Source organism: Pyrus communis, chromosome 12 (genome assembly GCF_041283825.1).
Source record: "Pyrus communis isolate YQ-2024b chromosome 12, ASM4128382v1, whole genome shotgun sequence".
In the NCBI taxonomy this organism is placed as follows: domain Eukaryota; kingdom Viridiplantae; phylum Streptophyta; class Magnoliopsida; order Rosales; family Rosaceae; genus Pyrus; species Pyrus communis.
Genome location: NC_142576.1, coordinates 1,119,392 through 1,134,940, shown reverse-complemented (window position 1 = coordinate 1,134,940; position 15,549 = coordinate 1,119,392). Strand labels below are relative to the sequence as shown.

Genomic DNA, 15,549 nt, shown 5'->3' with positions numbered 1-15,549 from the left:
CAACTAGAACCTGGAGGGGCGCAAAACAAAAGCGTGAGTGGGCAAAAACAAAGCTCTTTGAAAACCATTTAGCAAAATACATTCTAACCCCTCGCCGTAAAACCTGTATACTTCCCAGAAATAAACATATATACGTATGTATAGATATGCCAAACATGCTCAAGGGTATGCCAATCATGCTCCAGAATATGCCATGTCAGAACCTCATAATACAATGCAAGTGCTCAGGTATAAAGTATGTCAATAACATGCAATCTGGCAGCCGGAGTCACCTAACGTGACCTGTACGGCTGCATATAGAGCTCAAATCTCAAACTCAACAACTGAACCTGCCCACGAGTCGGAACCACCTAAAGTGGTCTGTACGACAGGCCTGGGTGTAATACATATATACGCTCTAGTGCTACGATCACGTGAAGACTGTGCGAATAATCGCGGGTCACCTACGAGTCGGAACCACCTAAAGTGGTTTGTACGACAGGATTGTGCACCTAACTTGGATCCAAGCTGAGCGTGTGGTGCGGGAGGTGAACATCACGTGAAGGACTGTGCCCTACTCTGGGCGGGAGCACTAACACCGGGGGTGCAGGTTATGAGCTCTCTAAGCATCTCAAACTACTGCTGAATGTAAATATGAATACCACTTACCTGGCACTTACCTGTGCGTCCACAGCACCCAATATGCATATGTATATGTATGCCACTATTAATGCATGCAATGATGCATAAACGATAATAATAACATGCATGGCATAAGACAAATAACCCTTTTTACTCAATTTCTGGGAAAATAATTGTATATAGGTATATACGGAAAACAAAAGCCCACTCACTGGTATGTGGAAGGGTCGTAGCCCCCCTGCCTCGAGTGCGAACGCTCATCCTCGGGGTACGTGTCACCTATATGCGAAATAACTATAAAAACGTTAACTTTAAAGCACATAACCAACTCCTCGTAATAACTTCTCATACATTGCTCAAAATGGACAAATGAATATACCAACGTGCTCTACACAACCTCATGATCACAACCATATTTTTAGAAAAATTTTCCTCCGCTGCACGCGCCCCCACGCGCCGGCCAAGGCACGGCCACACTCGCCAGCCACGCGCAGGCACGTGCGGTGCACACGGACGGCGTCAACTGACGCCGTTAGGAATATTCCGTCAGTTTTGACAGATTCCGTTAACGGCGTCAGGAATATTCCTTCAGATTTGACGGAATATTCCGTCACCTTCTCCGGCGAGCCTCCGGCGACGTCGCCGGCGCCGGAAAACTGGAAAAACTTCAAACCTTGTTTTCTCACTCGTTTCTCAACCATTTTTCATGATTCTTGAACCAAATTAAAGCCCTAGAGTAGTAGAATCACGTTATACAACTTTTAAAAGCTAAAAACCACGCGATCATACCTGTCTCAAAACTCAAAAACCGGCCAACTTCGAACCAAGCTAACCCGACGTCCAAATTCGTCCAACGAAGCACTCCGAGGCTCCTTGGGACACCACCAAGCTACCTACGAGCTTAGAAATCCCAAAAACTCAATGAATAATCTTTGCATGAACAGTACTCAAAACGGATTACCTCGAATCGACGTGAAAACGGTGAAGTTCTTACCTGAAAATGGTGTGGCTGTGTTCCCCTCGACCTCACGAGTTCAATGGTGTAGTTGGTTCCCTCGATCTGTGATGGTTTGGTGGTTTGTGAGTTTGTCCGTACGTATGGTGAGAACGGGAAGGGAGAGAGAGACATGGGAGAGAGAGACAGAGGGAAAGGGAAAGTGACTGTGTGTGTGAGTGTGTGTGTGTGTGGTCCAACACATGCCACACCACACAAAACAACCCATAACGTGACGAAAACGCACTAGGGGCAAACTTGTAATTTCACACGTACGTTTCGATATTTCCGGGACGGGATGTTACAGTTACAACCATAAATTATTGTTGCAAAATGCCAATAAAAAAAAATGAAAATTAATGAACATAAGGTAGACTTAGAAAAAGAAACATCATGAAATTACCAAATAAAAGAAAATTAAATGACATAACACATAAATGATGGCAATTTGTTAAATAAATTAAATTTTTAATCTTGTAGCAAACATTAATCTAAATTTCATGTTATTTAAAAATTAAAATTTAATTGTCTATCAGATTAATTAGCAAATACTAGCACCATACGTGATTATAACAATGTCAGGATTCAGGTGCGCAAGAAGGACAAAGATTGTCTGTCCTCTCATTTTCGATGTCCATCCGTATCCTCTTATTTTGTATAGTCATAATTAAATTACGTTAATATTTTATATTATCTTTTTATAAAGATAATAAGATAAAAATAAATAATAATATAAAATATTAACATGACTTAACTATAATCACATAAACAAAAAAATACAGGAGATCATCAAAAGTAGGAGTGCAGACAATCCTCGTCTGCTCAAGAAAGCTCTTGCGTCTTGTCACGAACACACAGCAGGGTTTGAGCGGTGGGACCTCTCAGGGTGCGCCAGCTGGTGCAATTATCCAAGCAAGCCGTACCATCGGATGGGAGGGAAAATGAAAGGACCAAAAGATCCCCGCAATCTGCGGACTCAGGTGGGCGACACGTCCGCCCTAGATGCGTGGTCCCCACCCCAAACGAATGGATTCCCCCACGTGGACACCTGCGCTGCGTGTCGGCAAGAGCGCGCTTATCTTCGCCCTCCCTAGGTCCTCTCGGTCAAACCTTCTGTTCGTTTCGGGGAGGGAAGGAGATAGGCCCACGTGGAGGATTTGGAACCGTTGGATTGGATTACTGTGTGTCCGTACGAGGAGGGTGAAATATTTCCTTCTTCGGCTGTCCAATTGGTCTGCTATTTATTACTATCCACGTCTTTGGGGCTTTGGGAGGAGATGGATATCTAATCATCCATGTATTGTGTGGACTTGCCTTGTAGTTGTGGGGACCATTGGCTTTCTTCCTTACTTGGTCTATTGTCTATTTTTATTAGCAAGAATATGACGATTGTTTGATTAGGACAGCTTTTACACTGTATGAGATAAGTGTGGTATTGAGAAACATCATATCACAACCGTTTCTATGCTTTTGTTAGAATTATAGTGCAAATGACATCGTCCGACTTATCCTACACAAGTATTTCACTCCATTTATTTCACTCCATTTAGACATTCTCCTTAATAGTCTTTGCATTTCAATAGTTTAATTGCAATTTACTAATAGGGCATGTGGAGGTATGTAATATACTAATGCGGATTAATGTCTTAAGATTTGAAGTGCAATTTGTGTTTCCCACACAATGGGAAGGCCAAGGTTTACACCAATAACCACACAATAGCTAGCTAACCCCTCAAGCCGGCAAGAATGATACTCTTATCACGTTTTTCATACCACATTTGTATCACCTCTCTAATAGAAATGAGACCCAATGTGTTGGTGAAATCTACTTCTATTAGAAAAATGATACAAATATGATTTCAAAATTATAGTAAGTCTGTAAGTGTAACATTACTCTCAAGTCGGAAGAATTCTTGTTCGTTCGAATAGAGCAACCCACACAGAGGGGGACCACTGGGAGAGCCAAGTGCTCAGAAAATACACACGATCCAACAATCGCACACAAAAAATTCTCTAGGATCCCCTTCTTCGTATAGCGCTGGTCACACTCTCTCTTTTTTTCGTACAACACTCGTTACGAGCTCAATGTATGCTACCTTGTATTACTCATCACGTGACACTAGAAGTAGCAATAGTGGGATTAAAGGAATTTCAATTTTATTTGTAATGGTCTTCTTGAACCACCATGTTCCATAATCCACTCGTCTACTCACAGCATTTTCTTTGCACGAGTATCCTCAAGTGACAACCAAAACCAGGGGCGGGGACGGTACATTTTCCGGCGACCCCCAACTACGAGAAACAATGCGCGGACGCCAAATCGTCAAGTTGGAGTCATCCACCAACAATCCGTAACTTGTTCCGCGCTACATACAGACATTCCGATAAAAGCAAGAATCTCCGGTGTCTACATAAGAATAAGCCTTTTCTTCCCTTTCCCCTCTCTTGTTTTCTAGCACAAAGAATGAACAGGTTGAGTGATAAATGTACAATACAACCTGGAATCGGTAAGTAGAATTTACAGTTAAAAACCGGCGGAGCAAGTTCGGTCTCTGATCGTTGTGAAACCAACAAATGCATCATGTGGGACGATTGTGAATCTCTTCGTTAAGAAGTCGTGTGACCAGGCCTCGACCAGCAGGTTGCCGATTGTCACTTAAAATGCTATACAGTGAGTTTAATTCGTCTAGGTTAGCCTTCTTGAATAGGCCTCTGAGTGTTGTATCAACTCCAGCAGGGACGAGATCATTGTCGGAGGCCTCCTGATCACTTTTTTCCTTTGACATCGTACTGCAATTTTCTCTACTTTCTTTGGATTGAGATTTTCGTGGAATCTGTACTTGAAGTCGGGAGTAGGGACGAGAGTCCCAGTACTCAGAACAGACACGATTTCGATCCATTGCCTCTATGGCCTGTTCAAGAAAGCAAAAACGGAAACTCTAAGCCTCAATCCACATGAGTCGTATCAAAGGAGAACTAACTGTTAGTTCTCTGATCAATTTACCTGTACAATAGCTGGTGAAGTAAACCCAAACATTTCAAAGCCATCGAGACTCCCCGGTGGTTGCAAAGGAGGAAGGTTCATTTTTCCCAATTTATGTTGCCTCGTGATTTCTTGATTGACTCTCTCTCTCACCATTTCCCAGCATCTGTCAGCTGAATTATGTATGAAAACCTCACTTGGACAATGCTCCAAACAAACCTAAAGGGAGAGAAAAATAACATAATAGATCAAGTAAATAACTAGCACTTTTAATCACAGTATGTAGATATAGACAGGTTTTCTTGGATCGTCGCTACTTAAATACTGTTTTGGCTGGAGTTTATCGAAATTGTTCAAGCTAAAAACGGTATACCTTGAACAGTGGTCCACCCTGTCCAGCATCCAGTACTTCTGAGACATAATGACACATAACAGTTGGATCCCGAACACTCATGTGCCTAACCCGGCTCCTAAATCCTGCATCGAGCAGAACAAACACGAATTACATGAATGTTGATCTTCTTGGTTGGGACAGTATCTCAAATGCATTAGTCGCAACTTGCAAGGAATGCAAATGCAGCTTACCTTTTGGAAAAATGGCTTGGGGGTTACACCATGACTTTCCAGATAGCACAACTCCAATTTCCAGAAGCTCAACAACGCAGGAGATTCTCCGCACCACCTTCGCTATTCGGGGACCCTTTTGGCGGTAATATCGGTCCAAATTGTTTTGGCTGGATGACGAAGTTCCAGTTGTCATTCGTACATTGTCTGCTAAAGTTGTATCGGCAATTCTTCCCATCTTTTCATGTCTGTCCTCATTCTCAAGTTTTACACTGGCACATGGCTGTGGGTCACTCCTTGAAATAGCAACTTTGTGTTCAATGATAGCACTAGTGTTTGGGCCACAATCTGCTTTAACAGGAACTAATTTGATAGAGAGGTTTGGTGGATTAGATCCTAATTGTTCACCACGATCCTGTTCAATTTTCACATGTACAGGGTGAGATGAAGAAACCTTTTTTTCTCCACCAGGTAGTGGACTGATAACTTTTTCACCCATCACTGCTGCATCAGTCCCTGGTGTATTCAAGATTGGTTCTCTCTCAAAATTAGGAGCGCTTGCTATTCCATCCGAACTGACCAATCTCTTAGAAAGTTCTACCTGGTTAGCAGAAGATATCTCTTTCAAACTATCTGAAAGTGGCTTCGTTGGGTCGTCGTTTCCTTCATCGTCGCTAAGAACAATAACATCCTCAACTGAAGCCATATTTCTCCCAGATACCTTTGCATCCGAGGTCACAGCATATGACGTGTCCTCTTGAGACAACTGGCAAACCTGCATTCTTGACTTGGAATTGTTAAGACCTGATTCTTCTCTTTTAACTTGAGCAAAAGTTTCTAAAGCTTTCCATTTCTGTTGCGAGGAAGTCTCAACGATGATCTCAGTTGAACTCATAGGACTCTCTTTAGAAATTTCTGTTCCTAGAGGATCTTTGAAGTGTTTACTTTGCAGCTGTGATCTAACCTCTGTAAGTATATCACTTTTGGAGGAATAAGATATCTTACCAACTTTATTGTCTTTGGAAATATAAGAACTCAGAGCCAGACCAAGATCAAGTCTAGCCCATCTGTATACTGCACTCAACTTTCCTTCCAATGCCTCAAGAAGAATGTTTAGTTCATCCATATCATAACGAAAGAGGAAAAACTTGGCGTTCCAAGCACATGAACAGAATTTCTTTGCATGATTTAAGCATGCATATCTATCTGGGGAACAATGATGACAACCAGCTGCTGACAGATGCAGATCAAAAAAGCATATGCTGCATTCCCTCTCATTGGTGGCATCAAAATTGTTTTCCATCTTCAATGCCTGTGAAGAACCAGCGAGAAATTCTCTCCTTGCACGCTCCATCTCGACACGTGCCTAGGCAAAAATAATTATAGAATGTCAGGGGAAAACAGACATTTCAGCTATATAATGAGTGAATATTTGTTGGTGAAATAGCCAGCTCAACAACCAGATTACCCAAAGTATCATCAAATGAAATCAATATTCACATCCTTTTCCAAATAAGCAAGCACGGTACTAAGTAGAAAGCAGATTTTACCTTGAGTGTTTTTGCTAAGATCCCATCCTTTCCACATACATCCTTCCACCTTAAGTTATCTGGAGTATTCTTCTTCAGTAAATTGAGTTCCCAATGTGCTTTCACCGCTTCCCTTGCTGCCCCAAGCAACAATTTATCATGAGAAATGGATGTTTTTCGTCCCTGCTCCTGGTATAGCTCTATAGCGATCTGCCCATGGGGCAACCAATCAACAGGAGCTACATTCACAGCCTCGGCACAATTAAAACCACAGTTGAACCCTGAATGGTATGCTCGAGGAAAGGTCAAAACAAACTCTCCAGCATTCTGACAACATCTATACACAGGTACCCCCTCAGATTTCAGAATGGAGGGTGAAAGCTGTGTGACCTGCATGAACAAACATAGAAGACGATCATGATTTAGACAATTTCACAGAACAGATATTATGGTTGAAACCCTGCAGTTGTAACTTGTAAAAAATGACAACTAGTAATTGCAAATACAGATATTATATTTGAACCCCTGCAGAAATGTAAAGGGTACAGAAGATCCATAACGGAAGTCCATCTTATATAGCACAGAACAGATGTAAGATAACTCAAGTTATCCATCTCATAAGTAAAACCAAGTCTTCAGTATTAAAGAATCTATTCCATAATTGCATGACAAAAAGGCTAGCTATGAAAAAGAGTCAACGAAGGGTACACCATTTAAAAATAAACTGTTATATCCTGATTACATATAGGTCTTGTCATAAATTGACCCTCAGTCCGTCTTTTCAACAAAATGCCAGGTGATATTTCTTCCAGGGAACCTTTGAGTGATGTTAAAATTTAGCCCCATATTGAAGTAACGAGCACAGACCAGAAGCATATAACATACATATTTTGCCGCATACTGGAGCAAATGAGTAAATACAGCCAGCTACAATCACTAAATCTCAAACAGCACATTAGCGCAGACCAGGAGCTGTTACTCACCAGCTTATGAAGCAAGTCAGGTTGCTCTTCAAATAGGCCAGGGAGGTGCTTTCTCATTGCTTCTTCAAATTTACAGGCATCTTTACCAGGGATACCGTACCACAACTTTGGAGCACCCCAGTGCATATAATTTAAAGAGTACAAGTGGTGATCTTCAACATGCTGTTCTCGGAAACAAAAAAGGAAGAGGAATCAGCCGTCAATAATATGTCTCACATATACAAGCTATGGCCTCATGCAAAAATATGAAATAAGCCGGCTGCATGAAATGAATGCAGGCATTGCTTTCAAAGAAGCTTCAAGGTTTTGATTAATTAGGAATGAATAACTGGAATTTGTAATCCCAAGTTCCCAACACCTTGAGATTTGAAACACTCCACCATTCACCACTTACAAACATATCTCAATACAAATCCAATTGATAGAATGTGGTCAAGGGACAATGAAATGAAAACCAGAATAGTGAATCTTCACACCTAACATAGATTATTTTACTTTCTTATTGCAAAATAAGTTGGTCAAGATGTGATTTATAATATTACATCCCACAAAATACATGAGAGACTCGTGCTAGCACATGCAATATGCAAGCAGGGGTTGACCTTATGATGAGTGGTGGTGACAGATGATTAATCTGTTACCAGGAAGAAAAATTGTCTTACCCAGCAAAAGGAAGAAAAGCACATCCCTATGTATAACCATGGCACCAGAACACCAGATATATCACTGCTTTCATAAGAAAGAACAGATCCAGTAAGTCTGGGAAAGTTGTTCAAGTTCCACCCTGAATTTATGTACTGCTCTTCTGAAGGAAAAGCATCCTTACAGGATTTCTTGGGAAAGCCACTGCCAAAAACTCCAGTTTCCAAATCAGCACCATATAGAACCTAGAGCAGTTTACGAGCACCATGGTTAGAGAGAGAGAGAGAGAGAGAGAGAGAGAGAGAGAGAGAGAGAGAGAAGCTGGTATTGCTCATACCTCAATTTCTTCAGTAGGTCTCTCTACCATCCGCCAATATTCACCCTCAATACTGCCTACAGATGGCTCCCAGCACTCTTTAAGTTTAGCAAAGTTACCTCCTATCCTAGGAACATGTTCGTTCTTGCCGAAGTATTGAGCCTTGAAATCATCAGCATATCTTTCAAATGTTTCTAGAGTAAACTCTGGTCCAGGTTCAAACCCAAACTGTTCAGCCTCACAACCTCCATCATCCTCAGATCCTCTGCCACCACTTTGGCGATCAGCCCCCATCCGTGTGCATCTTCTTCTTTTCTTCTTCATATGACTATGGCTTTTAGGAACCTTTCTCATTGAATCTCGATTTTGCAGTTTATCGACTCTTTGAACTCGAGTAGAAAATTTAGAGGTACTCCAAACAGGTTTTTCCTTGAGTGGACAGGGAGGTCTCCAAGAAGAGGGAGGAACAATGCGACAAATACCATATGGTTCGGCTTTAGGGCGTATGCTTGCTATATATTTCAATGTGTCTTTGAACTCCTGAAATTAGGTAGCAAACTGAGTCAGAAAGCCAATTTCTTCAAAAATGAAAGCCTTTTTGAAAAAAAAAAAATTCAACTTTTTTATTTACAAGTAAGATGAATACGAATAGGTCAACAAACTCCAAAACTGTAATAACTCAAATTCCACAAGTAATAAGTTGCACCTCCTCGGTAGGTCTGAATACAGGAGCATCCTGAAGGTCCGGCCTTTGACCCTCCAGTGGATGCCATCTTGCAGAGACCTGTTCAAACACTTAATCATCAATTCTATAACTTTGAAGACAGAATAAAAAACCAAAACCCCAGACAGTTTGTCGATTCACATGAGTAAGTTAAAAGCAAGATACTTATGATAAAAGATTACAAAGGAACCAAGCAAATAGAAGGGTAAGAGTAAAGGGCGTGAAGTTTGAAGATTAACCTTTTGGCAATTACTACATTGTGGACATCCGCGTACAACCCCCTTGGGAAGAACAGATCTTGGGGGACAATTCTGAAAAAAAAAAAAAAGTGGTATGTGAGAAACCATCTACATGTACAGGATTCTAGTAGAGAAATGGCATATAAATGATTAAAATCCATAAAATCAGAGGATCTTTGAAAACTTACTTGTTCAAGTCGGTCTGAATCAGACTCATCCTCTGACTTGTTATTTCGCCCATGGTTTATGCATTGTCTGCGTCGAACAGACCTCTTTGCAACCTCATCATTGTCAACGTCAGTCTCCATCTGAACTGACTGTGAATTGGAAGGACTAGCAGTCACTGAGCAACTTATTCTGTTTTCAATATCTTTTTTTGCACTTTCATTTGTCCTTTTTAAGCTGAAAGATGCAAATGACTCAAATCCAGGTGGAACTGAAGGAAACTCCTCGTTATCATCTTTTATGCAAACTCGCATGAGTTCGGTCCCCATCTAATGTGATATTAAAACCGATAGAATTTTCCAATCTGTTCGTCTACGTGGAAAGAATCAATCTTTATGAAGTAGGATGATCGCTTATCTTCTGGCATATGAACCACAACGTCATGAAATACTGCTCCTTTGCATTCTACTACTAAGTCGAACCAGGTAGGCTAGCAACAACCCAAAGATTTTGTCTGCAAAATCAAAAAACAGACATCTTAGGGTTTCGAAAGCATGCTTCAGTAAACTAAGTTTCTTTGGCTTCATTAGCATTAACAGACTTTGGGTACACCAAATTCAGCACATAGGACTGTAACTATAGTATATTTTCCAGAGACGTTGCTATTCACACTAACATCAATTTCTGAACAAGAAGATATTTTCCAGAGACCTTGCATGATGGCGTGGGTTCGAACCCTGTCAGTAGCTAATCTAATGTCTAATATAACAAAAACTATCGTTTGACAAAAAAACAAAATCAAAAACCAAAAAAGGAAACAAACACGTAACTGTAATAACGAATTTTAGCAGTAGAAAGATATTGCAGCTGAAGATCATATATATCAGCTCCAGTAAACTTATGATCCGAAATCAGAACGATCTCATAAATAACTATCATCACAAATCATTCATTCACAATACACAAATGCATTCATGAAAACAAACAAATTAAACAGATGATCAGACATTATGATAATTCCATTAAATATTACTTGAAATTTCTCAACTGAATCGAAATATTACTAAATATATAAAATTAGTCAGTAAAAAACACCAGGCATTTGTATTTTATCCATAATTTTGTAGCACCAGACAGAATTGCAGATACCGATAAGATTGCGCAAAAAGTCAAATTACAAGAAAATTAATTAAATTAAAATGAAATTAGGGCTTACATCGTGATGATCCAAGATTCTGCAATCCCCACTGAGCTCAATCCAGCTCAAACTTCAATCACCACACCCAGTGTTTGCAGAAAGCAGATCAATTCAACAAAAATTGAATCCAAAAACTGACTCAAAAAATAAAATAAAATTAAACAAAAATACTCAAATCCGTATGAAATTAAACACAAGTGAATCTGATTGAACAGATCTAAAAACCCTAACCCTAATTCTAACACCACAGAGACAAAAAGCACAGAAAACAGAAAGCACTTTTGCCACAGAATAATTGGTCTGGGATGGGTACCCACCCCAACAAAATCATAAATGACAATCAAGGCCAACCTCTCAAACCGCCTTGAATTTCATCTGAGACTAGTATATAAGTAAAATCCAGAAACTGTGGGCAAGGGTAAATCTGGAAAAAGAAGGACAAAAATGCTTGAACCATAATTTGGGGCTAAAATTCCAAATTTGGAGGAAACCCTAACCCTAATAGGCTTGGAAATTGATTCAGTGCCATTTAATCTTTGTTGGGTGTAAAATCAGTACCTTTTTATTAAAGCTGACAAATAACAGATGATATGATAACAGTTGGGACTTCTGAAAAATCAATTGGAAATTAAAATTAGGGTTTTTAATTTTCCTTTTTTCTAGGAAGAAGAATTTTGGGGATATTGTTTATGTGACGATTTTTTTTTTGGATAAATACCGGATTTGGATTACTTTGTGATGTAAAAAAGTAGGTGAATTTATTTTAATAATTACCTGAGTTTGGTTGGTCCGCTGCTTAGGGATTCCGTGTAGAAACCAGGGAGATTTTATCGAACGGAAAATGTTAAATTCCATGGGCGCCCTTGGGAATAACACGTTGTTTCGTGCAAGGAATGTAAATGTGACGGTGTGTCAGCAGTTGGGGCTTCGGAGGCAAGAAGATTAAGACCATCTTCAATCGAAGGTTGATTAGAGAGTTCGTTTTAGCTTTCTAGTATTTCAAGAAATTAATATTTTAATGAACAGTATATGATTATATTTCTTATCATCTCCAATCAAGAGCCAAAGGATCATAGAGCTTGTTTTAGCCCTATCACAAAAAACCTTTTTCAACCAAGGACCAAAGAGCCAAACAAATTAATGTAATATAATTAAATATTTAAAATAAATTGTGAAAGGAACATGCTTATGAAAGGAACTACAACTACACCCATTATAATTGTCCCCAATCGGGTGTGGGAGATGAATGAGTAAGGAAACATGCTTATAAAATGAACAACCCAACTTTGACCAAATCACCTTTCTCGCCCCCAAAAGTCTAAACTCATAATTAAATATTTTTTAGAAAATTTTGGCAAAAAAAAAAAATTGTAAAAAAAATAAAAATAAATATGATGTCTTCATGTGGCCCTATCCAGGGATGGCTGGTTTGGACCAACCGGTTGGCTCTTTAACCCTTTTTTGTCCAGTGGGGCCCACGAGCCTTTTGGCCTGGTCCTCGGTTGGAGACAGTTTTTATGCTATTTTCAGCCCTCTAGACCCTTATGTTGAAGATGTCCTAACATATGCATTTTAGTCTCCTTTGATCAGTATAGTAAGATTCACTAAACGTCAGAAATCAAACTCATAACAAGCTATGCAAAATATAGACATGAAATTCATTTCAACTACTAGATCACCCCGTGTTGATTTTTTATTTTTTTATTTTTTTTTTATACTTTATATTTGGTTGTTAAGGTATGAGAAGAATTACTCGTTGTAATAAAAAATCGTGCTTGTCAAGATAATCAATTTTAATGTATGTTCATGTATTTACTGTGCTGATTTAATACAATCTCACTTTTCTTTTACTTATATTCTCCTTTTTCCCAATGAAACCTTCACATTTTATGTTCTTATATATTTTCTCTATAAATTAATTTCAAACACATGTATAACACGTGACATTAATCTCATTTATTTAATATAAGAAAATGACTTTATAGTATTGAAAATATAATTGAAGTATAAACTATGGACTCATTTAGAAGTACTTTTAAAATAATTAAAAGCGTTTTTAGAGAACATGTTGTTTGGTTCTAAAAACACTTGAAGTGTTGCTTTTACATTATTATTCACTTGCATTTTTACTAAAGTTTTGTTTCAAAATATTTTCACCAAAAACGCTTTAAGTCATTTTAAAAACACTTTCAAACTAGTCATAGTTATTATTTTTAATGTATGTTAACTAGTTGTTAAAGACGAATCCCTTAACGATTTCAAACACTCAAAATTACCAAGAAAATATATATAAAAAACGAATAAGCATCAAGACACGTCAATTGAAACGTTTATAATTGGAGACCCTGTAAAGGACAAGGATTGTCTGCCCTCCCATTTTTGGTGCCCTCCTGTTTGTGTGGTCACGGTTAAGTCACGTCAACGTTTTATATTACTATTCATTTTTATCTTATTATCTCTATAAAAAAAACAACATAAAATGTTGACGTGGCTTAATCGTGACTACATGACCACACAAAACAGGAGAGCACCAGAAGTGAGAGGATAGACAATCCTGGTTTCCCTATAAAACACGTGATTGATTGGTCCTAATGGTTGATCCCTTTTATTTCTCACTTTAATTGGAGTAAATATTTAAAACAAGATAAATATTTTATTCAACATAGCCGTCTTCCACGTTTGATACAGTCTGCACACGAAGAACTCACGAGTGCAAGGGACTTTATATTTTAACGTATAAGAAGTTTTATGGCTTTTTTTTTATAGGAAAATGTCTTTGAATACCAATAACAATCTCGTGGAAAGATTTTCTCATGTACGTGGAGCAGAAGACGACACATAATATATCATAATATAGATAGATTCACTAAAGGATCATAATGGTTTATGACTCATCTTGTTTTTTTTTTTTTTTTTTTGGGTACTCTAACAGATACTTCTACCGTATATCACTATTTATAATTCAAGTATATACTTACTCCAAACTCTTTTCCGTTCTAGGCCAAACCTCATTTTTCTCTCCATTCCTCTTATTGCAATGCAACCTGAAGGAAAATTTGTTAAATACAAGTTCATTTGAGCAACATCAACAACATACAATTAACAATTAAAAGGCGGAATCATGTTTATATGCACTCAAAAACAAAACTTAACCCATGAACTTCAAAGCCTAGTAGATAGGTGAACCAAGACTCAACTCAAAAACAAAGTGAGTTGAGAAATCAATACCTTTGTAGATTCCTCTTTGCATAAGCAAAGGCTAATCACCCAAAGAGAGGGCCTTCATTCCTTGCATCTTAGATCCATGGATTTGGATGAATGAAAAGGTTTCTCCAAGTTCCCAAAATTGAGAACCTCTAAGTCTCCACACCAAGGCAAGATTGAAGAAGAAATGAGTGATCTAGAGGAAGTAAGATTGCTAGATGTTCCCCTCTAGATTGGCCGGCCATTTTGGAGAGAAAAGAGAGTTTGTTCTCATCTTTACTCCTTAGAAAAACCCTAAGGATGAAATGGCTATAAAGATGTCTTTATACCACCTCACAATGGAGTGGCAAACTTGCAATTAAGCCAAGTTCACTACCCTCCTCTAAATGGCCGAATTTAAGGGGATTTATTGGGCTATTTGGGCATTTGTGAATCATTATTCATTAAGTTGTCATACAACTTAAGTCAATGGACTTGACGTTCGAAGCCCATTGGGCCTTAAGGTCCAAAACTATCCCGAGGTCTTTAACGAACTTATTCGTTTGATTAATTAACATATTAATTAATCATTGCCATAAATAATTAAACCATTTAATTATTCTTACTCATCTCCGTTGAATCTTCAATCTTTACCTTACACGGTGTACGATCCATTAGGTTCCTTTTAGCGAGGCAGTGGGCGATTCAAACTCTTTCAAATCGATTGTGAATTGGAACTTACTTTCAATTCTCCCGTTAGTGATAATACACTTTTAGGGCTTCCACAAACCATGGTTGACGCCTAGCAGCATGTCATGGTTACCCAAGCTAATCAGAAGAGGTGGAGAACCTATTCAGTTTTAGGATTACAAATGCAATACGGTCTTTCTCTAATACAATACTCTTGACCACATTGTTTGGTTTGATAGTTTATTCATGTCTACTATCCAATGTGAGTCTTGTGCTTATATGATTACCTTGAATGTGATCTGGAACGCATTCCAACATCTCATTCATACTCTGGCCAGAGATTCTAAATCATATCATAGAGTATTCTCCCTCAAACAGTTTGAAGGTTAGAGATCCCTTGTTGCGCATTCACTTGCCTCCATGGCTAAGTGGCTTAACCCCAACGATGCCGTGGACACCCTCCTGATGGAGTGACTTTGACATAATCAAAGATTAAGGACCTAACCACAAGACAACTGTGATGCCTCAGGTCAAAAGACTAATTTGCATTATCCCAACCATGAGTTCTCATGTGACATGAATATGAGAACTCTTCGTTGATCGTGTTCAGTGAACTCATTCTCTATTGAGCATCTACGTACTTGTCTTGATGTCACACACACCAATGACTCGAGACTAGTCACTCTCCCTGAGAGAAGACATAGCACGTACTGATCTT

The 15,549-nt window shown here is 38.9% G+C and overlaps 1 protein-coding gene across 2 annotated transcripts; it reads right to left on the bottom strand.

The window, feature by feature from the left end:
• Nucleotides 1–3,430: 3,430 nt before the first annotated feature.
• On the bottom strand, nucleotides 3,431–11,869 carry LOC137745063 (putative lysine-specific demethylase JMJ16). Of its 2 annotated transcripts, none has more exons than XM_088681207.1 (13): nucleotides 11,733–11,869; nucleotides 10,977–11,092; nucleotides 9,784–10,274; nucleotides 9,596–9,667; nucleotides 9,339–9,416; nucleotides 8,654–9,172; nucleotides 8,337–8,561; nucleotides 7,675–7,836; nucleotides 6,713–7,081; nucleotides 5,184–6,528; nucleotides 4,972–5,075; nucleotides 4,620–4,817; nucleotides 3,431–4,527 (listed from the first exon to the last, which is right to left on the bottom strand). In XM_088681207.1, exons 3-13 carry the CDS (start codon nucleotides 10,087–10,089, stop codon nucleotides 4,195–4,197), a joined length of 3,711 nt encoding a protein of 1,236 aa, XP_088537333.1. In that variant the 5' UTR covers nucleotides 10,090–10,274; nucleotides 10,977–11,092; nucleotides 11,733–11,869; the 3' UTR covers nucleotides 3,431–4,194. The 2 variants fall into 2 exon arrangements, with proteins under 2 accessions (XP_088537333.1, XP_088537331.1); XM_088681205.1 differs by lacking the exon at nucleotides 11,733–11,869 and adding an exon at nucleotides 11,517–11,635.
• Nucleotides 11,870–15,549: the final 3,680 nt, after the last annotated feature.